Source organism: Protobothrops mucrosquamatus, unplaced genomic scaffold, assembly GCF_001527695.2.
Source record: "Protobothrops mucrosquamatus isolate PMUCROS unplaced genomic scaffold, P.Mucros_1.0 scaffold385, whole genome shotgun sequence".
Lineage (NCBI taxonomy): Eukaryota > Metazoa > Chordata > Lepidosauria > Squamata > Viperidae > Protobothrops > Protobothrops mucrosquamatus.
The window spans coordinates 186,956-214,921 of NW_015386717.1; the positions used below are offsets into that span (position 1 = coordinate 186,956).

General features: G+C 35.5%; 1 protein-coding gene across 2 annotated transcripts; it reads right to left on the minus strand.

Moving 5' to 3' along the window:
• Positions 1 to 2,720: 2,720 nt before the first annotated feature.
• On the minus strand, positions 2,721 to 24,983 carry PCMT1 (protein-L-isoaspartate (D-aspartate) O-methyltransferase). 2 transcript variants are annotated; one of them, XM_015815912.2, is made up of 8 exons: positions 24,830 to 24,983; positions 17,208 to 17,312; positions 13,289 to 13,320; positions 11,044 to 11,148; positions 10,219 to 10,339; positions 9,185 to 9,270; positions 8,471 to 8,640; positions 2,721 to 3,505 (listed from the first exon to the last, which is right to left on the minus strand). In XM_015815912.2, exons 1-8 carry the CDS (start codon positions 24,882 to 24,884, stop codon positions 3,493 to 3,495), a joined length of 687 nt encoding a protein of 228 aa, XP_015671398.2. In that variant the 5' UTR covers positions 24,885 to 24,983; the 3' UTR covers positions 2,721 to 3,492. The 2 variants fall into 2 exon arrangements, with proteins under 2 accessions (XP_015671398.2, XP_015671399.2); XM_015815913.2 differs by having other exon boundaries at positions 8,418 to 8,640.
• Positions 24,984 to 27,966: the final 2,983 nt, after the last annotated feature.

Genomic DNA, 27,966 nt, shown 5'->3' on the forward strand with positions numbered 1-27,966 from the left:
GTTCCCTATTCTGTACTTATTCAATTGTAAGGAGTATTGCTTCCATCAATAAAAATAGTAATATGCCTGAAGTTTGTAATATTGATGATGTTAAAACCTCAGGACTCTTTTAACTGTCACACAGAAGTAGCTCAGATAATAAATTTAGCAATTTCTTGCAGTTTCAAATAGTAAACATTTCACAAAGCTTTAAGTCCTGGTTATTGTGCCCTTACTATAGCAAAATTGTAAAGCTTTGTCAGTTAAAAAGTTCATCCAATTGTCTAAAGGACTCTAGGTATGCCTTGCCTTAAGTATATATTGCAAAGTATTTATTCTGTGTATCAGTTATTGTAAGCTATCTTTCCTCTTCACCAAACATATAAATATGTTAACATCTGAAGGACCAGGTACAAATCAGTTCAGGAAAGACATTCAAGAAATTGGTATGTCTTATTTTAATGAACACATTACAGATGCTGAGCTGAGAAACATTAAGAAATAAATGTTTTAGTCATAATATCTTCCATGATATCTAGGTTCAACTTGTTGACAACTTTATTAATTCTGAGCATTTAATAAAAAGACTGATTTTGTCTTTTTGAAAAGTCAGCTGATTCATCTGGATTTGGGGATAAAGACAACATTAAACGTGATAGCTGCTTCCTAAATAATTAGGGTTTAAAAGCATTTCAGATTCAAAGGGAAAAAAACATTTTAAATTTTTTTTAAGTGTGCACAGGACTGAACGCAGGACTTGTTGAAAACACATTAAGCTAAATATGTCTTTTTCCAGGATTGCAATCATGAAGGGCAATTGTACAATTGCAGGAAAAGTCACAGCTGCTTTAAAAAATTGCCAGGAGGTATTACATAAATACCTTTATGTGCTTTTTCCTTCTCAGATCCAAAGTGCTATTTAGTTATAAAAGCAGTATCTTTTCTTAAGTAATAAAAAGATGTGCTTCCTAATTCACTAAAATGGAGTGTCAGAATCACCAAAAAGTACTCCGACGTGCCCATAGTCAGGTTTTTCATTAAAACCTAACATGGAAAGGCTAGAATTATAACATAACATCTATTTTTATTGATCCATATCATATCCATATCCATATCAACACAAGATTGTGTTTGTTGCTTAATATATATCAGTACTAAGATTCATTGTCCTTCCCTATGTCAGCCCTCCCTACATTCAATGCAATACTTTGTCAAATTATGCTGTACTGTTCACCAAATATTTTGCAGAACAGTAGGAAAATAAGGAGTCATTACACACTGTGAAACACTGATTAAAATTAGAACTCATTTAAGCAGACCTAAAGCAGAAAACCTTATATAATAAAGACTGATTTGCCTAAAAGTATATTTTTTCCTATTTTCACATACAGCACAAAAGATCTTAGTAGGACTATATGTAATGGAGAGTCCATCCTCTTCTGTTTTCTGATGCTTTATATGTGCCACTAATTGTAAGCTGAGGATTTAAACACCAAAACATGAAGAGCAGTTCTTACAGACACAATGCCAGTATATTCATCTCCAGATTTCAACATTTTGCACAATGATTCATATTATCTGCAAAACAATTAGTTCTTTATTTCCCTCAAAGGGTTTCCCCCCCTTTTTTTGGCTTTATTTCTGACTGGTCACAGATTTCTTCTCAGAAATGTGTAATAACATGAACTCTTTTAAATTTAAAATCTGTGTTTAATAAGGTTTAAACTTAGCCATTTCCCCAAACCTGCATTAGCTCATGTTTTATAAAGGCCATATGAAGTCATGTTTGCAATAATTTAAGTAACATTTTAAAGCTGACTCTATAATTATTAAGCATTTATTTAATAAGGGTTAATTCATTATATGCGGGAGTAGTTCTAGAAAATTAAACAATGGATGCTACACCCAAAGTATTTCATGTTACTTTTTACTACCCTATGTATTTGACTATGTTACATGGCTTCATAAATTTCAGTTGTTGAGAACAAATCAACTGTTAAACAACCATGATAAATTAAATGTATGGAACTATTTATAGAAGGTCACTGGATTATTTAAATAAAATATGTTTTGCCACTCTAACTGGTGATAATGAAAATGAGGGAGAATAGTTCTTTTTATTCAGTTAGGGAAAGAGCAGGATTTGCATCTCTCTTTCTCAGAAGACTTGGAGTTAGGATTGTTTTTTTTAAAAAACCCTCTTTTTTTCTCAAAATTATTCTAGTCAAATCCCAAATAAATTATTTTGTCCAAAGCAATACACTAAAATGGCTTCCCAATTAGAACAGCAATGATACAGTATTAACACATTAAGTTGAACTATTTAGTGTATTCACACATTTTTCAAATGGCACCTTATTGCTATGAAGATGGCATAAACTTGAATTGCTTTTTAAAATCAGAATCATTGGACTTGCTTCGTATGATAAGTGTGCATACTCATTTTTCAATGAACTAAATAGACAAAAGTCTTCAGAAATTGTTATAGAAATGTTTAGGCTTATTCATCAATGTAATTGACATTGCTATCATGTGGAATACCGTTGAATATAAAGCGCACACTTCTATCCCAGTATCTGTTAAAGGTTGATGGGATTGGGTTATTTCTTCTTCGTAATACTAGCAGATATTTTCTGGGACACTGAAGAAACTCTGAAGGAAAGTGAACTTTTGGTAGAAATATTCTCAGCAACCTCTCAGCTACCCAGGAGATCTCTATTGAAAACATTATTTGCCACACCTTTTTGCTTTTGATTTTATTTGGCAAAGCAGCACTGTGAACTGTTCAATGATTAGGACATAACTTACACAGTAATTGTTATATTACACTCAGATACTTCAAGTCAGCTAGAAACAATACTCAGCTATGAATTTCTTAGCTATGCTACAAGGAAAGGAGGGGAACTATGTTAGTTATGTCCATCCTGAACAGCAGCGTAAAATAAATGTTAGCCTTGTTGATGCTTCCAAGTGTATATACATGTTTGATTTCCTTAGTGAGAAGAAAAGCAGCTGATTGTATATGCTACATGCTAGTCTATAATACCATGTTGATAGCTTTGAAGAAATGCATCTGATTTTAGTAGGATCTAGGAGTCAGCTGAACACAAATCTTAAGTGTGCAGATAGCATAAGAAAGTGCAGGTAAGCAGTTTGGTGAACAAACACTGGAGCTGAAATGTTTAGAAAGTTTCCAAATTGAAAAATAAAAGAAGATAAACTGCAGATACATCTGCTTATCTGCAGACATATATCACTAACAGATGAAAATAAGGGCATATTGAAAGGAAACAATTCGCCCAGGTTTAATTTTTTTCCATCAGTCCATTATCAAACTTGCATTAAACCTCTACAAAATTAAAAAAAAACAAAACAAAACCACTTTTCCATGCTGATAACAGTGTAACACGGTCCAAAACAAGCCGCAATGCTGTTGATTTGGAAAAAGCTTTTTAAGAATTGGAGATGAGCAGTCCACTGTTAACACTATGTTTGGATCAGATGTTGTAGCTTTTATATTTCATCCCTGCAAAACCAAAAGAAAAAAATTAAGTCTAGTTTTCACATATATTTCTGAAAATTCAGCTCATTTTCAGATACTGCTGAAAAATTAAGATTCACATACTGAATCAAATGGTCAGCATCAAAGTAACAGTCACATTAAACAAAACAAAATGTGATTTTTAAATAAAATAAGTCCCTATCCCTTCATATACTTCATGGTAAAGTCAGTAAAATTGCCATCAATTTAAAAAAATATGTGGCTACCTTTATTTTTCTGAAGACATGAATGCTGTAGCTATCTGCAGAACATTTACAGTAGAGATTCACTTGCAATTATGATCCAATTACTCAATACCTGTGCAAAAGGCTGCATAATGGGAAATCTGAGTTCAAAATTTTATTGCAGAATTTTGATAAAACTATTTCCCTCTAGAGAAACTGGATTTTGCCTGCACGAATGAAAACTATTATAAGATGAATAATATTTAACATGGAAAAGGATCAGAAAAGCAGCAAGAAAAAATTTATTCCCCTCCCACCATCTCCATTGCTCCCCAATATCTTAAATAATATAAAATAGGATTGGTTGTCAAAAGCAAATTATTCATTAACATGGCCCAATGTCTCTGCTTTGAGAATGTTAGTTCTAACTGCAACCTCTCAGGTTTTAAATGTTACTTGCCTTCTGCTACAGACACCTTTATTGTCAGTAGGACAATGGCTTCTAAGCATGGCCAGTTACACTACATGCACTTCAATGATAAAATATTATGAAATGTGCAAAATGGCTTTCTTATTCAAATATAAAGTATCAATCCAGTTTAAGTAACAATTATATTACTGATAGATTTTAAAGCAAGGATGTGCAACTTCTATAGTAAGAGAAGTTAAACACCATTTACAATAAAAAATGGAATAGTGACCCAAAACTTTTACTTGATTTTGTATTACTGCTGCCTTAAATACTTTTCAAAATATAAATTAAATATATGATTACACAGTTTAGTTTGGTACAGTTAGTACCAAACATATAAAATAGCCCACAGAAACATATATATGTGTGTCTATGTGCGCACACACACACGTGCAGCATGTGTGTACATATACATAAGTGACATATACACATACGCATATACACCCACATACATTCCACAACCCAAAATGCATATATTTGCAAGTACAGTACACTAATACAGACTAGCACATGTAAAACCAAATTGAAAGAGATAACTGAATGGATATGAAAGATGAGAAAATAACATCCTGACCTAAACTGTTACTATATTACAAAAGGTTGAAAAAAATCACATCAACTTTTACCAATGAAGTGCAAGGATGCTATTCATGCTTTTGAATGAGATCTAAAACAATTTTGAAATATGTCCAATGCAGTACGTATAGAACAAAATTACACTCAGGAGATATTTATATTTGCTGCAGGTTTCATACTACCCACCTTCCAACTTCCAAGAATTTTTTTGTCTTTCCCAAATTCACATAAACTAGGGATCACAATTTTTTGAGTGGTGGACACCACTGGGTAAGTACATATGATACTATAGACTGCCAAAATAAAAGGTTTTAAGTATAACATTTTAAAAATATCTCTGCCTCAAAATATAACTATCAACAATAATATGAGATCTGGGGCAATTTTCACATTTAGAAATAATACTGAAAGTCAGTGATCAAAATCTGCCACTGTCAAAATGAATAGTCTGGGATATTATCGAAGATTCAAAAAAACAATAATCCAATTTACATCTGAATCTACTCAGCAGTAAAACCCAAAGGGCTGAATCTAGAGTGTGTGGTCTATCAAATGAAAGGCTTCATTCTCTGCTGATCTCCTTCCCCAAAGCATGAAAATTCACTTCTGATTATATTTTAGAAAAGCAATTCAGAAAGCATCAAGGGCCTAAAGGAAACATAAAATCTTTTCATAAGTGGGAACAAAGACTGCATCAAATACACTGACACTGACAGTAGTCACTCCAAGAAAAATGAGCAATATATTACAATTTTAATTTCTCAAAATTGCATTAAGATTCTTTCCCACAGACCCTTAGATTTCAGCTATGAATCAAAAGCTCTCATAGGCATTTATTATAAACACAGATGGAGGTCCAATGAAGAGAAAAGCGCAGCGTAAATGATGGAATAATGTGGAAATTTCAGATTCAAATTATAGGACAAAAAAGAAAGAAGGAAGACAGAGATACATGCAACATAATGATGATGAATGCTATCAGAGAAAAAACAATAAGGGTAAGATAAAGCAGGAGCAGCATGAAGGATTATGGATTTGAGGTTGTAACTTGTAGCCATGACTCTGTACAAATTAGTATTTTTTTAAGTCACCACATACTGTATGCAATAGTTTTGCTTTGCACAATGTATAATTCAGAAGCTAAAAATCACAAGATGTGATTTTTTTCAAATTCTCTTTGCTGTGGTTCAATTAAAATGTTTAAAACTTTATGTTGAATCTGGCTAAAAAAATGTATGTTTCAAGTTTGTGAAGTTATTCCAAATTACTTGATGACTAATAAAATGCACCATAAAAGTGGGATATGTAAAGGCAACCTTAACATCTGTGTGTTTTGGGCTACATAATAAAAAATATATTTTTATATCTTCCCATGGCTTTTTTAGTTGGCCTTTTGGGAGCTACAGCCTAGAACACCCAAATGACACCAGGTTCTCCACCTTAAACTAGAATATTAGAGAAACTATGTCTATGGAGATTCTCAGTCATCCAGGTCATAGTTATCCCAAAGATGTTTTTCATGAGACAACTGGACTTCCTTGTTTTTCTTTGAACATATTTCGCTTCTCATTCAAGAAGCTTCTTCAGCTCTGACTGGATGGTGGGGAATTCCAGTCAGAGCTGAAGAAGCTTCCTGGATGAGAAGCAAAACGTCTTCAAAGAAAAACAAGAAAGTCCAGTTGCCTTGTGAGAAACATCTTTGGGATTAGAGAAATTAATATGTGACTAGTCCAAACCTAGTAGGTCTTGTGACAAAGCTTTGAGCTGATACATGGCAGGAAGTTTGTTACTGGAGATTAAGAGAAATAGAAACAATCTACTAACCAGTTTACCCATGCCATAGTCAAATATTTTCATGAACTATTATAGTAAAGCCTAGCTATTTTCTTCACTACATTGGCTGGTAGGTTTTTCTTCCATAGTATACACTGATATTCTGTAAAGAGATCTTCTAGTTGGTTGGTTTCCAAGTTCTTTAAACAATATTTGAATTAATGGATGTTGTAGTATTTTTATAATTTAATAATCTCCAGATGATTATCTATAAAAAATTTGGTACTTAACTTCCAACCTGGGCTTACTGTTAGTCTTCAATAAGCTAAAAAGATTCTGGCTCAAGTTTTCATGAAAATTAGATATTTCTATTGTATGACTCAGAAAAGCTTTATTTAAACCACTTTCACAATTCCATAAAATAAAGCAATAATTTTCTGTGTAAAGAGATTTGACAACAATCTCCCATATAACTACTACAGAAATAGAGATTTGCTATCTCTTGCTCTCTTTTCCATATTTTCCCCCTTATTAGTTACTGTTCCAAGTTACAACAGAATATTTCAAAAATGCCTATTCTGGCCTAAGACCAGTCGTGATGTTATAAGCAGATATGCAACTGAGAGCAGAAGGACGAATGAGAGCACCATCTGTCACCAGTACTTATTTATAACGAAGTGAAGTAGTGTTACCTAAAATAGACATGTATAGGCTTGTCCCCTTCCCCCACCGTACAGAGAATTAATTCTAGCAACAATAAGAAAAAATATACTTGGAAGTAACTTGGTTATGAAAAGATATTAGGCAGGTGCTAAGCTTTGAAATAAATGAGAACTTACAAGCCTGCACTAGGTGTAAAAGCATGGAAGGACCAATGCACATCAATGAGAAAGGAATGCAATACCATATTCGTCATTTTCCACTGCTGTCACAGGATTCTCCTGTGTTGTAGCTTCAAGCATAGGATACAGATATATTTTACGCATAGAACAATGATTAATTTGCTCCACAGAATTTAGATATCTGAACATGGAATCGCATAAAATGTACTAGTACATTTAGTATTTACAATTGCTGAACTTTTAGTAAATTTAACTGCTATGCATTTCAATCATTCATTGAGCACAGGCGCTTTACAACTGGTACAAAAGTCAATATTATATCATTTCTCTGCCAGTAGCAAAGTGAGACTGATTTACTTATTTATAAATTAATAACTGGCAAGTGTTTAATGCTGACTATACTTATGTCTGTGCTGTATTACTGGATAATTAGCAAGCTTGGACAAATCATAAATTATTTAAAAAAACTTAGTTGAACAGGAAGAACAATCTGTCTGTTTGAAGAAGATCAAACAATATTCATCACACTTAAAAGAAATATTCTGATACATGCTAATATAAAGAATTCGGCTCAACCGTTTTTGTAAGCATAACATGTTTCTCTAAAATCAGTTTAGTTGAAATTAGAATTTATCATTTGTGTTGTTTCCTCTAGATTTCTGAGCTATGTTTAATTTTTTAATGACTGGGAAATAAATTGAGTTATTTTTTAAACCTACAGAGGTTACCAAAGTAACCGTTACTTTTTTTCTCCTCTCTGCTGAAATCAGACCTAAGAAAAAAGAACTTTAAATTTAGGGAATACCTTTAAGCAATGGAGATTATTATTTAGCTTACACTGTAGAATTTAAAGAAATAATAAATTAAACTGAAATAACATGCAATCCATGCAATTCTTTTTTTTTTTTAACCTTTTAATGTTGCACACTAAAAAAACTGCATGGTTATGCAGCAATGCAAGGCTTCCAATGCATAATCAAGCACAAAGCAGTAGTGACAACAAATGATGCAGTGGCAAGTTACCCTCTTAAGAATCAAGACCGTTTCACCTTGTATACGCAAGTATGTGGAAGAAGAAAGTTGAATTGAAAATCATTTCCACCTGGACCACTGCTTCTCCTTATCTGTTAAAGGCACATATATCACTCCCATCAGAGGCTTCATTTTGACACTGCCATCTTCTAGCTTATCATATTGTTCCAGCATCTGGTTTCCTCCAGCAGGCCCAACAGGTAATATTAACCTTCCACCAGGTTTTAATTGATCTATAAGCTATAAATTTTAAAAAATATTAATACCACAATGTATAAAAGCAACAATCTTGCAATATGTAGAACTGCAAAACAATAATTCCTCCATTACTGTAGCGCAAAATTGACTGAAATGGTTTTCAGGCCTAATAAGATTAGAAGAACAGCTCAATCCCTTTCTATTCTTTACCCCATTATAGTTGAAATATACATTTTGGGAAAGAAAAAAAAAAGTAGGAAGCAACTTGTAGAATCTTTATCTTATTCATGAACCTATATAAAAATGAATGGAATTTGGGCCTGGGCTTCTAGCAGCTTTTTAAAACTCAAACATATTATAGCCTCAAATTCCAGTAACATGATTTAATAAGTTTAGTATATCTAATTAAATGTATATCTCTACAATATGTTTATGCTATCAAGAAATCAATTAAACATATTTAAACCATGTGTAAGCAAATTCTTAACCCTCTTCATTTAAGAGATTTGGTACAAAGTACATATATCTGTCTCTCTCTCTTTCTCTCTCTCTCTCTCACACACACATACATAAACATATTACTTACTGCTTGTGGTACAACAGGTGCAGCAGCTCCAACATGAATAGCATCATATGGAGCTTCTTCTGGATGTCCTAATCTTCCATCCCCCACTGAAAGAAAAATAGGACAAAAAATTAATGTTATTAATCAAAGCACTAAATTTCTACTTAAATGGTTAAATATTTTTATGAAATATCAAAATTAATTGAAATGAAACTTCAAATGTAGTAAAAAAAATAGCCATTTAATTTTTGATAGCATTACCAATTAGAATTCATAATGCAAATGATTAAGGTTGGAGAATATCATGGTATAAATATTTCTAACATAATGTACTTTCCTAAGATCATATGGATAAGTTTCATAGATAAATATAACTTACAATCTATAAGCTCTGTCCTTGTCTGTTTTAACTCACAATACTAGCCAGAAGGAATAAATAACCTTGTTTAAGTATTTATTGACTAATTTTTTGTGAAAAAGAAAGTTTTTCAAGTGCTCTGCAAGATATAATTGTCAAGAGATGGAGGACACAGAAGTTCATAATGATTGTTTGGTAACAGTTCTTTTTAAAAAAAAAAAAATGGTCAACAGCTAATTGCTGTTTAACTCCACAGTCTTTGAGATGTGATTATATCATTTCTTAAATAGTGTCATTTGGGAACACTAGGAGTTTTCTCCATGTTGCTATGTCTGCCTTAAGGAAGAGCATTTCCTGCAAAATTCAGATGGCCCCAACACTTAAAACTAGCTGTTCCCCTCCTCCTTTAGTCAGGAAGTGTTATTTTCAGTGATTACTCTGGCTGTCTTCATTTTGTGTAATTGACTTGTGTGTGATAATTTTTTGCTATTTTTGAAAAAAATGGTTAACATTCCTATATTTCTATGTTTTGTTTTTTTATCTGTATGCCATCCTGAATCTTTCTGATCAGGTAGTTATATAAATTTAATTAAAAAAATAAAGAACAAGAGAATGTAACCTAATTCATAAACACAAAATTATCTATACTATGCAAGTAACCTGTATTTATTTCATTGTAATATTCTCCAGTGCTTACCAATTAGTTTCACTCTTCCTGAAGACAGCAATAAAGAGTCATCCTTTTTGACGTTATTTATTGAGTCATCAACTAATTCTTTAATATGATCAATTCCTATAACTTGTCCTTTGGGACCAACCTGAAACAAAATCAAAAAGATTATTATTCATACTGGTGAAATATGTTGCCAGTTACATATATCCTTGTCAGCCTTCCTTGCCCCCACACAGATGCCACTGAAAGATGTGATAAGGGTACCAATTGGCTTCAACTGATAAAAGAAATAGTTCTTATATTTTTCTAGAGAACAAACAAAAGAAAGACTAGGTAAAATTAAACATTTGAAGTTATTACTAAAGATAAATGTACAGTAGATGTAGCTAGATGTAGTTTCCAAGTCTACAGATTACTATCACAGGAGACCAACAGATGCCTTACAATGTACTGGACAGCAAATCAATTGCCTGTTTGCTGTCTTCATCTGAAATGTTTTAAATGAGATACTAAATACCACTTTAGTGCATAAATTACTTGTAATTTCTTACTATTTATTTTTTAGGATTTTTTCCTTTTCAAAAACTTCAACTATTAGGTGAGATTAATTTTTTAAAGTCAATTAGCTGGTTTTCGCTATTCCAGTTTCATGCACTTTCTTGAAGGCAATATTTTGTAGACAAGATAACTTGGGTACAGCTAGTCAAAGTACAAAAACACTTATAATTTTAAAAACTAAACCCCTGTAACTGTTTTCTAAAGATCTCTAAAAATTAAAACATAAAGTAATTACTCTTTGATTAACAACAGCAAAACATTTCATTTATTTGATAAAATCAAATTTCTCACCATCCGGGCAAAGCATGAAGTAAGAATACCACTTCCAGATCCTACATCAAGGGCTTTGGCTCCTTCATGTAACTGTTCATATAGAAGTTCTAGAGCATATGCATGCTAACCAAAAAGAATAAAAAAACTATTTTACTTTTATTCTGCCCACCACAAAATCTGTTTTTATAAAGATTTAAATGCTCAAAAGAAAACAGTATTTCAATTAGAGCAAACAGATAAATACCTGAAATATTATAGTTTGTACATTAAATTTTCAAGGCAAACTAATAAAATTCAATTATTAATTAAATGCATTTTAAAAGCACATCAAATGTAAGACCTGGGCTGTACTATTACATCTGAAATGTGTACTCTAAATCCACAGCAGTTTGCCAACTGAAAGAAAAGAGTACTTCTAAAATCTCCTTTTCCCTTTCCATCTAGAGCAGGGGTAGTCAACCTTGGCTCTTTTATGACTCGTGGACTTCAATTCCCAGAATTCCTGAGCCAGCTTAGCTTAGCTGGCTCAGGAATTCTGGGAGTTGAAGTCCACGAGTCATAAAAGAGCCAAGGTTGACTACCCCTGAACTAGAGCTACCCAATTTGAATTTATAAGCTTGCAAAATACCAATGCTAAATGAACCTGGACCTAGAGAAAATGTTCTAAAGAAAGTTTAAAACACAAAAACTATCAATAAAGAGTATTTCCAGAAGATAACTGTACTGTGAGAGGCAAGGCAGCCAGGTAGCCAAGGGAAAGGCATTACTTCACTGCCCAGCAGGCAGATCACCTTGGCCAGCAGAGATGTGAGGTGCAGAAGATTTGTGTTCCGGCACCTTCCCTTCCCAGTAGAGCTCCTTCCTTTGTTCAGGGCAGTATACGAACTTCTTTGTGTGGGTAGAAATGCACAGTGTGTGCAGAACCCTCTTGACTGGCAGCAGACTAAGACTGCTGAAGTGGAACAAGCACACTAGGAGCCTGGCAACCAGGGACATGAGGAGAAGACAAGAAGTTGGGGGTTGTGCCAGCAGCATCATACAGTGGTCTCTTCATCTGGACCATGCTCTGCAAGGCAACCAAAAGGGAAAAGATGGTGTGGGGGGGGGAAGAGGCAGATGAGGGGAGTTGAAGCAGGGATAGTTTGTGCAGGACAGGAGAATGTGATCACAGAATGCTGTGACAGTCATAAATGCAAGTCAGTCACCAAGCGCCTAAATGTTGATCATGTGACCATGGGAATGCTACAATGGTCACAAGTGCAAGGACCATCTGTAAGTATGTTTTCAGTGCTGCCATAACTTTGAAAGTTGAATAAATGAACATAACCCAAGGACTACTTGTATTTTCTCCCAAAACTACATAAACTTTATTAATGCATAAAGTAGTAAAACAATTTTAAAAAGCACTGGTGAAATGTTAAAAGATATTATTTCTAGACTGTATTTTTATTGTCAATCTGTCTTGCTATCATATTAATTTTACAAGTAGCTTCAGACGTCTTCTATTTTTCTCACTTAATGTTTTCCTACAGCTTCAGAAGAGCTGTAGCGGTGCAGTGGTTAGAATGAGTATTGCAGGCTAATTCTGCTGACCGCCAGGAGTTCAATTTCTCACCCGCTCAAGGCTGACTCAGCCTTCCATCCTTCCGAGGTTGTAAAATGAGGACAATATAGGGGGCAATATGCTGACTCTGTAACCTGCTTAGAGGGGGCTGTAAAGCACTAAGAAGTGGTATATAAATCTTAAGTATCATTGCTATTGCTATTCTTCTATTTTCTTTTTATTAAACCATAGAAAATTTGTTGAGGAATTATGCAATAATTGCACAATGCCTTTGGCTGGTATCAGTAGATGCTGTCTGCTTGGAAGTACCCAAGATCTTTTTAATTTTAGGCAACTAAGATGTGAATGAGGAACAGGATGAAATAATGAAAAGAAGTAGATAGAAAAAGACACACCGCCACCAACTACATTTGTAGTTGGAAATGCTTTCCAAACCAGGACAAAGAATATGCTATTCAGAACATGTTTTAATTTGTGTTGAAATGAATAGACCTACAGAATTTAGAAGATTAACACATACATTACATTCTAATATTAAATGAATCCTCTCTCATAACATGAGACTTCTGTAACAATAAATTATCAGTCTTTAAAGTTAACATAAGACCTTCATTACTTTAAAGCAAATAAATTGGCAGTTAAAATGTGGAGGCAAGATTTAAAGTATGGAATTGTAGTAGTTAGAAATCTAAGACTTACCATGTGCGGAGCACTGATTGTTGCTTGAAATCCTACAAGGCAAAGAAAAATTTCTGAGTAATATCAAGCATATTCAAGTAAATAGATTCTGTTAGCAGTTGTGTTTCAGCCAGCTGCCATATGATTAAGTGACAGGAAAGAACAAATAAAGATCATTGGACAACAGTGATCTTAGATTTGGAAATATTGTACTGCTATTTCTTGTGCTAAATATTCATAAAGTCTCAGAATCAAGCTCAATTCCTAGTGACTTCGTGGACATGAACGTGTTAATCTTCTTGGCAACAGCATCTTCTTACATTCTTCTAGGATGTTTTTTCAGCTTCCTACAAAGAAATATTATGTAACACTATTTCCATAGCTGTTATTTTACTTTCACCTTCTTGTCTTATATCTGATTACCCACACCTAGATTTTAATGATTCATTTAAAGATATTCATAATGTTTGTATTTTAGCAACTATTACTTATTAGAATTAGTATTTTTAACAATTGTATTATTAGAAATTGCTTCAGAAAAAGTATCAAGACAAGTATCAACAATCAAGACCTTTTTTCAACCAAACCTTTTGAATTGGTATAATAACAATTTTAGCTATTGTTTTCACTGGCTCTGAAATGATTCACACTTTGTTTTAATTTCTATAGATAAAATAAAAATGATATACTGTAAATGGACATTTATTCATTATCTACATGCAGGTTAACAAATTATCTTAATTTAATAAGCTCCACAACTATCGTATAACATTTATTTTCTTAGGGATAAAAATAGATCAAAAATAACCATGCTAACTGGGAATAACAAACTTGCCTTCCATTTAAATAAGCTTTGTTTGAAAACTAAATTCAATGGAATTGACTGAAATAATTGCATATAATACTCCAGGCTTAATGTCATATTTTTCTTTTTTGCTGTTTCACATGTAATTGATACCATTCTTCCCTGACAAATGCATACAACTTTAAAATATTATTTTTATTTCTTTAATTACCTTTATACCTTTCCTTCTCTTCAGGAATTAAAAGGAAAATGCAACAATTCCACCCACTCTCATGTTATTATTACAACTATGTGGCGGCATATATTTGGATGAGAAATAATTACACAGTTTCATAACAGAATAGATGAGTAGATGAAATCTCTCAGCCCCAAATATTCTTCACTATACTGGCTCCACTATTTGCTCCAATTCTAGTCGATGGTATGGAGGCAGATGTTTACAGAAAATTCATATTTTAGCACATTTTTTTCTGATAAGTATATATAAATACTTGGCAATGAATTCAGGATACTAAAAAGAAATTCTAGCACTGATACAATGCCTTGGTAAGGCCACACTTGGAATACTGCATCCAGTTTTGGTCACACGATGTAAAAAAGATATTGAGACTCTAGAAAGAGTACAGAGAAGAGCAACAAAGATGATTAGGGGACTGGAGGCTAAAGTATATAAGGAACAGTGGCTGGAATTGGGTATGTCCAGTTTAATGAAAAGGACGAGGGGTGACATGATAGCAGTGTTCCAATATCTCAGAGGTTGCCACAAAGAAGAGGAAGTCAAGCTATTCTCCAAAGCGCCTGAAGGCAGGACAAGAAGCAACGGATGGAAATTAACCAAGGAGAGAAACAATCTAGAACTAAGGATAAATTTTCTGATAGAACAATTAACCAGTGGAACAACCTGCCTACAGAAGCTGTGAATGCTCCAACACTTGAAGTTTTTAAGAAGAGACTGAACAGTCATTTGTCCGAAATGGTATAGGGTTTCCTGCCTGAGCAGGGGGTTGGACTAGATGACCTCCAAGGTCCCTTCCAACATCATTATCATCATTATTATTGTTGTTGTTGTTGTTATAAAAAAGAATGGTTTTCAGAACAGTAACTATCAGAATAAATATACAACTCTATAAAAAATAATTAACTGACTTGAAATGTAAACTAGCAGAAATTTGAAATTAAAGACAGAAGCAACTTCAACTTTTCTGGATGGGAACAGTTAATTAATTTTGAGATCATATGTTAGCAATTTCCAATTACTTAAAATGAAAATTACTATATTTGCATCTGTTCTTAGGCTTTCATTACAAACTATGACATCAAAATAAAAATACATACATCATCATACAAGTGATTATGCAACTGGATCATAACTGATGCATTTATATATATTTTGTCTTTTGTGAAATATCATGATGTATGTGTTGGCATTTACCCCCACCTATCACCACATTGAAAGTCTATGTTTATAGCATTAAAGAAATCTACCACTATCAAATGCCAATACTAATAAAACAAAAGTTCATTTATATATTGGATTTATATATTTTATACAAACCAAACAAATCACACTTTGACTTAACACAATGTGTGACTCCAGGCACAGACTTGTTGAATAACTCAGTCAAAGAAACAATAGATCCTTGCAATGAAGGAATGCAATCACTCTTCTAATTCATACAGCAAAAACAGCTTATACTTCCCATATAGTCACTTTTCCACGATATATGTTGCTGGTGTTATAAAAAAAAAATCTTTCTGTAACTATTCTATTGTTCCCACTTTGTACAGTAAAGGATTTGTCCAATACTACCTGATTTTGAAGAAGCAAACAGCTTAAAATAATTTTGAAATCTGTAAGTTTCTGGTTCTGTATGAGAAGGCACTAATTTTGGTTCTTTAATTAAAAAACCTCCATATATAGTTTATTCTCCTCCAGATACTTCAATGGAGAATATGAGTATGGGAAAAAAGCTTTTCCTGAGGTATGCTAGTCAAGCCCATTAAGAGCATTATAAAGTTCACTGAACCATTATGTCTTGCCTAGACTTAGTTTTGCTCCTGAACTAGGTTGTGAATATTGAGAAAGTTTTTTTCCTTTTGTTTCAGTATTGCAAACCCAATCACAGCTGAAACCACACACTTTTGTTGGGAACCTAGATTTAAATAATTTAAATAATTATTAAATTATAACTTTTAACATAATTTAAAAGTGATCATTAAAGAGAAGTTATATTAACTACACTGAGTCCCCACTGACTCGTTTGCACACTGGGCTAAGTACTATAAACCAGGGGTGTCAAACTGCCGGCCCGCGGGCTGGTTTCATCATACCGGAGCCGCGCCCACCCCATTGCCGGCAATGGCGAAAAAGCTCCGATATGTCGCACGACGTCGCGAGTTTGACATGCCTGCTATAAACCATAGTTACCATAATGACTAGTTTTATACACACTAAATCAAAATCAAACAAATTACAGTATAGCTAAGTGCAATGCATTAATCTAGCCCATACTTTCATCTCTTAGTTACAAAAGGCGAATACCCAAGAACATAGAATTTGCAATCAAAGAAATCAAGTTATATCAATAAAAGTAGAAGTTTCTCATGACTATTAGATTATGAATCCATTTTTTCCAGCTTCTTGCTTCCCACAGTGACAGACAAAATATTCGTGAATAAAAGAAATTCACAAGCAGAACATGAAGATAATGATTTGCTATGCTATATGTTCCACACATTCAGAAATATATTGCCTCAGAACAAAGAGACTGAATTTGGTCATGATGACTAAGTGCCATTGACAAATCTGGTATCTCATATAATTTTTATAACCACTTGGAAGCATGAATTCTAAATAATTAATTTGGGGGCTGGAAAAATGAGTTCCAATACTATCTAGAAAATAAATTTCAACACTCATACACTATGATATTACTTTCCACAAATTTATATTATGTTCTTCCTCCACTGTTTTTCCCCATTAGTAATTTGTAGTAAATATATTCTCTGGTTATTTTACCTTTTTCCCCCTAAAACCATGATACATTTTTGAAGCATGCAGAAAGCAAACTTAGATTCAGAATCTTTAAGAAAATCAAACATTTAGATAGTTAATCTAACAGAATATATATATACCTATTGACTGAGGTGAATCCATATATGGGTTGCATTTTGCATAATGGCTTCGGTCTGTGGCAAGCATTACTTCAAATACTTTATCTGATTTGATTATTCCATTTTCTGAAAAAAAGGAAGATTTTAGTCAAAATGTAATGATGTTAATGCTATTAAAATTTCAGCTGCATCCATGGTTTATATACTATATGAAATGCTAAAATATATCTACACAAACATTTATTCTTAAGAAGCCTCTGGTGGATTTTAGGCAAACTACATTTTTATAATCATAGCACCTAAAAATATAGCCAGCAAAAATTCTATTATTTTTACATCAATTTATGTGCAAAATATAGAAAAGAAACTTCTAGTGTTTTGAAACTAGTTTTTATAAAATAATATGAATCAAGAACCTTTGAGATTGTGCCACTGATAGTGCAGTAAACTACTTATTTTTTAAACACGTGGACATATAGTGTCTGTGTACATACTATACACACACACATATATTTCAGATTCAAATATTTCAAAATCAGTTTAGAAATGACATCAACATTTATGAATGAAAGTACAAAAAAGAGGGAAATCAACATTCCTCCCATAAGGTAGCTAGTAAAAAAAAAAAAAAAGCTCAGCTGGCTGGCTTCTTCCTTTGCTCATATTTGGGGTTCTGAAATGGAGAAAAAATAATATGGTCCAAACACATGAGGCCCTCAGACGTCTCTGAGAAGGTACTGTTTTCATTGCTGTTGTCAATATGCCATTGATATTTGAAGGCATCACACTGGCAGAAATCCGGTATGATTTGCAGCTGCTTTCAGAGTAACAGAGAGCAGAAGAGTTGGTGAAATGTTTTTCCGGTCTATGGCTTCATTTGTTCTTTGGAATCACAGTGTCTGGCCTCTGAACAATGAATGATTTAGAGGAACAATGCTTGCCAGTTTTCAACCTGCCGCTTTATTTGTTCTTTAAGGCACTGTAAGACTTTAATAAATTTTCCTAGTTTTAACTCTTTTATTTAGAAGTTTGCTAGGTTTCTGCAGCAGCACTACAGTTTATTATTATTAAATTTATTTACCGCTCATCTTGCAATTCAAGATGACTCTGAGCAGCTTACAGTGAGGTAAAATATACAAATATATAATTATAAATACAAAAACAATTACAAAAATTAAAAAAAAACTTTAAAAAATGCTTGATCCTAGCCTCTAAAACTGTCCATAATGCCTGCCCCCATTGTACCAGAATAACATTCTGATACAGTACATTCCATTTGCTAGCATAGTCTATTCTGATGCCCATTTGATTTCCTTGTTCTTGTTTTCTCCATATGTTCAGCCTTTCTGTTCAGCCTCCAGAATGTTTCAGTCTGCATTCTATTGCCCACAGATTCTGAGAGCTGCAAATGACACAGACACAGCTGCAGCTCATATAAAGAAATACAAAATTGATTGTATTAAGCAAACAAAATTCAAATACATAGAATAACAATGAAATGAAATAAATACATCAAGGAAAAATGCAAATAATGTTACTTTTACATAATCCAATATAAAATATATACAAAACCACAGATTATTATTAATATCAAGCCAAGTAAATCTAATCTGTTATCACTGTTTTTTCAGTTTAGTATTCCAAAGAACAGCTGCTTTCATAAGCTGAGCAGTGATATAAATCAAATACATAAATGGCTCATTATCTCATTACAACATTCACTAAAAAAATATCAACAGCATTCCCATTGAGGAAGATATGAGCAATTGATATAATCTATATTCTGCACTTCAAAAGAAAAAATTAAATTATGTTGGTGTCTACCCAACTCAATTGCTGATATGAAACATATTCCAGTTGCAACCCATCATTTCTTTTGGGGAAATATATAAAAGATTCAGAATATAGTTGCAACAAGAGGTGGCTTTTAAAATACCGGTATGTCTGTGACTATGTACAATAGCTATGCATGTCTCATTTAGGAAATACAGCTTCTTATTTGTTCCAGTGATATTTGCCTCTTGAATTGGTTTCCACAGTTTAAGATGGATAAAAGTTTGCTTCTATCCCTATAAAGTATAGCCCATATTATTCAGGAAATAATGATTTCTGCAACATTAAAACATGAGATTGTTTATATTCAAACTAAGTTTATAGTTATCTACTATAATACATATCAGAGAACTTTTACATTTTCTGCTATCTAGTCTTTAAAGTTACTATGACAAGGACTGAAATTGAGAACTTTTGTCTGCAAAGAATATGGACTATATGAATATGAACTGAGCTATGGACCATCTTCTATAAATAATATTTGTTTCATATCTCACACAAGGACTCAGATTCCACTGAGCCTGAAGTATCCTGGTACAATAGCTGCCATGTGCAACATAAACTACTCAGGAAAGAAAAAACGTAATGTTTTAAACATTAAAAACTACTCAAGGAAAGGAAAGCATTAAGCTTCTCCTTAAAATAATTAATTTATAATACCAATCTTGTATTAACATGGCAAAGATTATAGCTACGTAACATATGATCCATATTACAGTACAGTTCTTTACTTTTAGCAGAACTTCCAAGTCATTGTTATTACTATCAATTTGGTACTCTATACCAAAGGATTATTTAGGTTTGTTTTAATAAATATTCCTATGCTTTTGTGAGATGTAAATAGGTTAGAAGAGTTGAAAATTTATATTTTATGTTAATGATTATTCAGTTCCTAAAAAAACCTTCAAATTGTTTGCCTACATATGTACAGTATGTGAGCTTCCAATATATATCTAATCACTGGGGTTACTACCAATATTTTCAAAATTAATAGATTCTATAACTTTTAAATCTATATACTATTAAAACTTTTGAATCTGTAACATTTAATTGGGCAAAATGGTGCATTGTAGGGCAAGACTTTTTGGACCAAGATACCTCAAACTGCTTACATACAAAATCCTGAATCTAGAACCTTCAATTCCTTTGATGGAACTGATATTTGGTAAATTTTATCAAAGTTTTATATCATAAAAATTATCATTAAACATTATATGACATAATACAAAATGCTGTAAAAATTCTTGTGATCAACTCCTGATGTTTGATTGTGCTATACCAGTGGTTCTCAACCTGTGGGTCAGGACCCCATTTGGGGTCGATCGACCATTTCATGGGGGTCGCCAAGCAATGCTGTCCGCCATTTTTCCCCCTTTTCCGGTGGGTGCCTTACCTCCCTTGGGCTGGGCCAGCTGGTGGTCGGCCTGCTCCGTCTCTGCCGCTTGCCAGCTATGCCTCGGCCGGCGCAGGGGGCGAAACCACACATGCGCAGCGCTCCCGGGCAGGGAAAGTCCTCGACTTACAACCGGTTGGGTAGTCCTCGACTTATGATCGGTTTAGTCCTCGACTTACGACCGGTTTAGTCCTCGACTTACGACCGGTTTAGTCCTCGACTTACGACCAGTTGGGGTCGCGGCATTAAAAAGGTTGAGAACCACTGTGCTATAAAATTCAATATTGGCTATTTTCAAGGCAGATGCATCTCTGAATATCTCCCTGAATTTTAAAGGATTTTTCCAGTGAAGGCAGTACATTAAAAGTTTAGTTATTATTGAAGGTATTGAGGAATCTGGTAAGAAAATATCCCTGAAATAATAACCCAGTTGATCATAGTGTGTCTGTACAATGGGGGAGCATGTAGACAAAAAGTTTAAAATACATAGTAAACTATAATTTAAAAGAAAAATGTTATAAGATGATGTATTACTAGTATTTAATACCAGATAAATTATCTAGAATGTATAAAGGTATTTCAAATGAATGCTGGAAATGTAAATGTAAAGAAGGGACTTTTTCTCATTTATGGTGGACATGTGGTAAAGCAAAGAAATATTGGAGTAGGATTCATATCTTAATACAGAAAATTCTTAAAGTGAAGATAAAGATGAAACCAGAAACTTTTCTTTTGGGCTCAACGGAAAAAGACTTGGGAAAAAAAATTTGGAACTTTGATTTTATATATGTTGATGGCAGCAAGACTACTGTACGGACAAAAAAGGAAAGATAGTTAGATTCCCACTATGGACGAATGGCTACAGAAGCTGATAGAGTTGGCAGAGATGATTAAATTGACTGTTTCAATTAAAGAAAAGAATATAAGTACTTTTGTTTCTACTTGGAGACTGCTTCCGGACTTTACGCTTGAGGTGGAAAAAAATGAAACTTTGATTTTGGGTTTTACTGATTAGATTGATTTGTTATTATAGAAATGGCTCGCTAGTTTATACTATTATGGAAAAGTAAAAAGTTGAGTTTCGATGTTAATGCTCTATTCTACTGCAACAGAGGAAGTCGGAAGTCAATGCCTTTTCTTTTCCCCTCTCCTCCTCACTTTTCTTTCCCCTTTCCCTCTCCACTGTGTCCTATTATTTGCTTTTGTATTTTTGTATTTTATTCTATAATCTAATAAAATATTATAAACTGAAAGATGGAAGAAAAGTTACAGCCATTGCAGTGCCCCCCCCATCACATGATCAAAATTTGGGTGATTGGCAGAATGCCCACACCTACAACGACAAGAGTGCTGCAACTCCCCCCCATCCATCTCCATTATATCTGCCCTTTTGGCCATTGTGCATTCTGCCTTGCAGGCAGCAAATAGTTCCAGAGCTACAGCGTACCCCAAAACCATCTTGGCTATATCCATGGACAGGGATTGCAAGGAAAGGATCCAGCAGAACTGTCTCAAAGTAGGATCTGACTTTGCCACCTGATTTTTCCTGTCCCTTTGCATCCCTCTTTCAAACCCTCATTTTGCCTATTGGGTTTTTCCAGAATAAAAGCAACAGCGTTCCCTCTCCTCCAACCCTATGGTTAGTCTATGTCTGCAGACATTAAGTTGCCCTCTTTAAAAAAACTGCTGCCAAAGGAAAATCCAAAGGAACGAGGCAAACTAAATTGGAGTCAAAGTTCCACACTTCCTCTGCCCACGCCCCCTTCAACCCTCCAATTTGGAAGAAAAATCTCGAAGAGGGTTCAGGCTATTGGCTCCTTGCAGTCAATGAACGTATGACTGGGGCTTAATACCAAAATAAATACAGCCTCCCACCCAGAGCTTTTCCCATAGACCACCATTGCCACTTTATCTCCCAATCCAAGTATCTGTCCCTAAAAGGTCATCTTCAGGTATGAACTGAATTCCTGCATCATGCTTCTTAAAGAAGAGGTCCCCAACCCCGGGTCTGTGAACCGGCACCAAGCCGAGAAACCGTGCCGCACAAACAAGCGAAGCCCCAGCCATGGGATGCAGGTAGCACATGAAACCATGCTCCCTCCAGTCCACCGGAAAAACCTCTCCCCACAGAAACGATCCCTGATGCCTAAAAGGTTGGGGGCCTCTGTCTTAAAGGAAATGCTTTTCCTGCTGTAAAGGAAAAGGAAAAGGCAGCAATGGCTCAGCTTTTCCAATTAACACTGGTTACATGTGGCTTCCTAAGCCACCCCCACCCCCCAAAGTTTTCCCATTGGGTGAAGCCATTTTTGGCTTCTCCATTGGCTAGCATTCTTACTTGCACTGATCTGCTGGGGTGGGCTGCATGTTGGAGAGGGCAATTGAGAATGAACTTGGGTGGCTATGCAGCTCTTGAGCTGCTTGTTGGACCACAAGACTGCGCAGTTAAGAGGGCAGAGATGGAGGGAAAATAAGAAGGAGGAGGGAGTTGGAGGCAGTCCCTTACCTCAGAACAGTGGTTCTCAACCTATGGGTCGCGACCCCATTTGAGGTCGATCGACCATTTCACAGGGGTCGCCAAGCAAGGCTGTCCGCCATTTTTTCCCCTTTTCTGGCGGGTGCCTTACCTCCCTTGAGCTGGGCCAGCTGGTGGTCGGCCTGCTCCGTCTCTGCCGCTTGCCAGCTACGCCTCGGTCGGCGCAGGGGGCGGAACCATGCATGTGCGGCGCTCCCGGGCAGGGAAAGTCCTCGACTTACGACCGGTTGGGTAGTCCTCGACTTACGACCGGTTTAGTCCTCGACTTACGACCGGTTGGGGGTCGCGGCATTAAAAAGGTTGAGAACCACTGCCTCAGAAGCTCACAACAACAGAATGAGGATTGTGGTTGCTAAGCAATGCGGTCATGTGATTTCTCACATTACAATTGCATTGTTTAGTGACCAACGTCCTGGTCCCATTTGGGGTCATAAGTTAAGGACTGCCCATAATTCACCAAATATTGAAGCAAATATTAAGCTCAATTTAGCAACTGGTCACTCTGCAAACCCCATTAATACTACAAGCAGCTTTTAGCTTATTCCTACAGCATCAAGGGTAAAAGTAATAAAGTAATATCTACTACTACTTCTATATTGTGGAAAATGCAGATATTCGAGTATAAAGTATCACAGTCTTTCCCAATTTCAAAAGACATTATTATTACGACAAATTTATTTGTGCTGAATATGTCACTGCATGGAAGAGCAAGAATCTTAATGTTTACCTTAGTCCTGTAAACATAAACTTTAATTTTTCATAACGAATTACCCCAAAATACTATTTATTTAAGGCAGATCTGGAAATCCTGATGACCCTTCTCTCTGAAAAAAGCCCTGAACAATGAGGAAGTTCGCAGGATGCATTTAAACTCCCAAATTCTGCCAAGCTAAGTTTTATTACAATTGCATTACCTATCCTTATTATATATGACAACGTGCAACACGTTTATTCTCGACAAAAAGGGATAGCAGCTCAAGCCATCGAAGATCAAATTTGTATTGTTTTGTATGTATTTTAAATAGATTGTCAGCCGCCCTGAGTCCTACGGGAGAAGGGCGGGATATAAATCCAAATATAAATAAATAAATAAATAAAATAAATAAATAAATTATAATAACTGATAAGACTCAACTCTAAGAGAGGAAACGTTGCGTAATAAAGCAAGTGACAGAAGAGACAGGCCAACGGCCACGCTTTCCTAAAAGCACTTTAAAGTTTTTCTCCTCTCTTCGGCCACCTCACGGACTAGAAACTTAAATCTGCCCAAAGATCTACCATCTGGAACCCTTACATTTTTTTTTTAAGGCACATGCATTAACAGTGGACCAGAGTTCAGGAAACTACGTATGCGCAGCCTCACACCGCACATGCCACAGTCCTAAAGATCCCTAGACCCGTATATAGAAAGAAGAGCTGAACGCCAGGCGAAGAAGAAATCCCACGAGAAGAGCAAAGAAACCAAGGCTCGCGGGAGGCAGGCTCCGGGCGCTACTCCCACCGCCGGGCCTGGCAGCGAAGCTATGCGGACACTGCCCTTCAAAACAGGGTTTTTCCGGCAGCAAGAGACACGCCCGCCTGGCAGCGAACACAGCCCACAAAGCAGCCGTGAGCGGGAAAGTTCACGCCGCCCCCGCTTTAAGTCTCCAGATGTTCCCCCAGTAACAGCTGGCTTTTTTTCTTCCCCCTCCCTCCCCCCCTCCCCGCCCCAGCGCACGACGCGGAGGGCCACAAGAATCCCAGCGGTCACTCCCTAGCAACGGCCGGGAGCTAATGGGTGCATGCCTGCGTCGGGTTTCAAGAATGGGCAGCACGCGCCCTGGCCCCTCCCTCTGCCTCCTCCCACTCTTTTCTTTCTCCCCCGAGCCGGGCGCGCACACATACTGCGGAGGTTGTGGATGAGCTCCGAGTGGCTCGTGCCTCCAGACTTCCAGGCCATCGTTAGACAGACTCTGCGGATCAGGTAGAGAGCCGCCTTCAGTGCCGCGACTGCGCACAGGAGTTTCCCCAGGAAGGACACAACCTCTAGCGCCGACACAGGCGCCGCCTCCTCTCCTCCCGCAGCAGCGGCTGCCGCTGCGCGTCCGCCGGAGGGAGGGACTGCTCCCCCGCCTCCTAGCGCCCTCGACATTCTGAACGGCCGCCGCCGGGCAACCGCGACCGGTGTGCGCAGGCGCAGTTAACCGAATAAAGGGGACACGGCGACCCAGTGAGGGAGGGGCTAGAGATGCTGACTGAGGAGGAGGGTGGGGTCGTCGGGGGGATAGGAAGATGTTTAAACGGAAGCATGTGATTGAATTTATATATAACTGAATAGCAGCTCGGAATGTGAAGTGGGAAGGTTCTTGGAGTGGGGCTGCATACAAACAGCCATATGCATCTGATGTGTGCGCTAAAGCAGTGCACCTGCTTTGTATAAATAGCAGTGCGCTGTGTTCACACTACGCATAGTCTTGGATCAGTGTGTTGTGTGGACTTGTGTGATAGTGGCTGGCTGAAGGTGTGCAAACCCAGGTAATTATGCATGTCAGCTGAACATGGGTTGTGTAAAACACTAATACAAAGAAATGCTATACTTGCACCTCATGGCAGGATCATAGCTGCTTCTCAAATTAATGCTGACCCAGGCATTTTTTTCTCAGAATTATCACTTTTCCCATTCTGCCTGTTGTATTTATTTCACCTCTACTTACAAAGTACAAGGACTGAATGAAAAATAATGAATCCAATGTTGTCAATTGCCATAAAAAGTATTGACATGTTCTTTTATTTTGGTTGTTAGGAAGTCATTTTGTGAAAATGTTGGGTTGCTGTTGCTTGTGAAATGGAAGGCTGCAACAAGTACTCAAGCAGCTTTAAGCAATGTGTCATGACTGAATTTTTGACTGCTAAAGAAGCCCCTTCCATTGAAAATCACTACTGAAAGGAGGTTCTTTATGGTGATGATTATGCTACCATGAGTACAATTATTGCTGGGCCAAAAAATATAAATATGGTGAACAGAAAGAGCTGATCTGTATGATCAAAAATGAAGTGAATGATCTGCAATAATAATCAACATCATCAAGTTGATGAACTGATTGAGGACATCTAGATTACTCAAAGGGAAATGCTATCAATTTTGGCATTTCACAGAAATATGTGAGTCACGTTAATTGGTATTCTTCAGTATCAGCAGTATAGTGTGCACAGTGACAAAGTAATCTTACAATGACAACATGCTTTATTATGCCATTTTATGATTTTCAAACATTATTTTGTACATCTTTCTATATCCAAGTACTTGTGTATTTTTTTAAAAGTCATATTAGCAAGGCTATATTTAATAACATTTTGAAGGCCCCATTTTTTGGAATGATGACTTGCTTTTAAATAGTTCAAAATAGTCTTATATCTTTGATTTGTAAATATTTAAAATTTCTATGTAAGTCACTCCATCAGGATGTGTTTTATATTCTAATGAGCTTCAAGTAACATAAACCTGATATTGTTTGCCATGCCATGACATTAATCTCATCAGACAATACCTATTACTTTAAAGCATAAACCTGTAATGCAGTATTATTCTTAATGGAGTTATAATAACTTTTTTCTCATGTATTTCAATCCTGTGTATATTTTGAAAATAGCACCAATTAGCAAAATAGATTTGCAGTTAACCAATAGAAGTGTTTGCCATGATAGTGAATTTTAGTAGTTTTGCTCCACAGAATCAGACTTCATTGAAAGCTTAGGTTTGTTTATGTAGAGGTTGGAGTTTTACAAAATGCATTGTAGAGAGTAATTTTATAAACTTAATTTTTGAATAAAAATAATTTGAAGCAGTCATGGAGTATATGCTTGGTATTCTGAAGCTTCCAGATTTAATATTGGGGTCTCTGATTAAATGAGCTGAGTAAGTGCAATCTGAGACATTGGAAAGCCACTGTCACTCAGGCAATATGAAGAAATAAAATGTGAAGTCATATAATTCCCAACCCACTCCAGATGGTTAAGACAGTCATTATGTCTCAGGTTTATCTACTTCCAAGGGAATGTTGTGAAAGAGTGCAGTACAAGTTCCTTTGCCTTGGGATAGAAGCATAATAAAATATTCATAAAATCTAATTGTATGAATTAAATGCAATCTTATTCAAGGATGCAAATAAATTATTGGTTATTTTATTGAATTAAGTATGACATTTGTGTTACTTCATTCTGCTGTAGCATTAAATTTCATAACATGCTTCTTGCTCTTTCAGAATTGTAGAACTGTTATATAACTGTCTACCTTTAGAAAAGTTTGTTTTGAGTTAAACTCAGCTCCTATGATTTCATGGCTGTGTCCTTGTAATTTTCTTAGCAACAGTATGGAAATTGTCATTGCTGCTTTTGGAGAATTTTTAAAATTTTCCTATTAAATATTCAGCATTGCTCCCCTGCAAGTATTACCAAGTTCAACCCTGCTTGTCTTTTTGATATCAGGCAAAGAAAGCCTGTACATTCCTACAAACTGAAAGCTAAATGAGAAAAGCAGAACTGTTTCAAAAATAACCTGGCACAGTTTTTGAATATGTTCATGAATTCTCCAGGAATTGAGTTGGATTCAAGAGAGATGTTGTCTTTTAAAAGGAATTGTAGGGAAAAACTTGAAATAGTTTAATCGGCAGAAGCATATGTGCTTGATTCAGCAATGTGTCATTAAATTCAATGAAGCTCATGTTGTCTGCCTCCTTCAAACCGGTTCGCTTATGATGCACACCACTGTAATGAGACATCAATTCTCCAAATTCTCATCCAGCCATTTAAACCTGTTGTTTAGACATTCTGGACGCTGTAGTCTCTATTCTGCCAGATTGAAAAATACATTGATAACCACTGAGTGTATTTACTGCAGGCTCCAATAACGCAATGCAGAACTGTGCATATTGTATATAGATGTGAAACCCTGTACATTCAGTAAGACGACTTAATAATTAAGTTTAGGACTTATAGCTTAATGACGTCTGTTTTTCCATATTATATGTTTTCAAGTTACTCGT

Excerpts from the sequence above, each read along its gene's own strand:
- PCMT1 (XM_015815912.2), bottom strand. The coding sequence starts at position 24,884 with ATGGCCTGGAAGTCTGGAGGCACGAGCCACTCGGAGCTCATCCACAAC. Across the intron at positions 11,149-13,288 it reads CAATCAGTGCTCCGCACATG|CATGCATATGCTCTAGAACT; the intron begins GTAAGTCTTAGA and ends CTTTTTGGTTAG. Across the intron at positions 9,271-10,218 it reads AGGAAGAGTGAAACTAATTG|TGGGGGATGGAAGATTAGGA; the intron begins GTAAGCACTGGA and ends TTTTTCTTTCAG.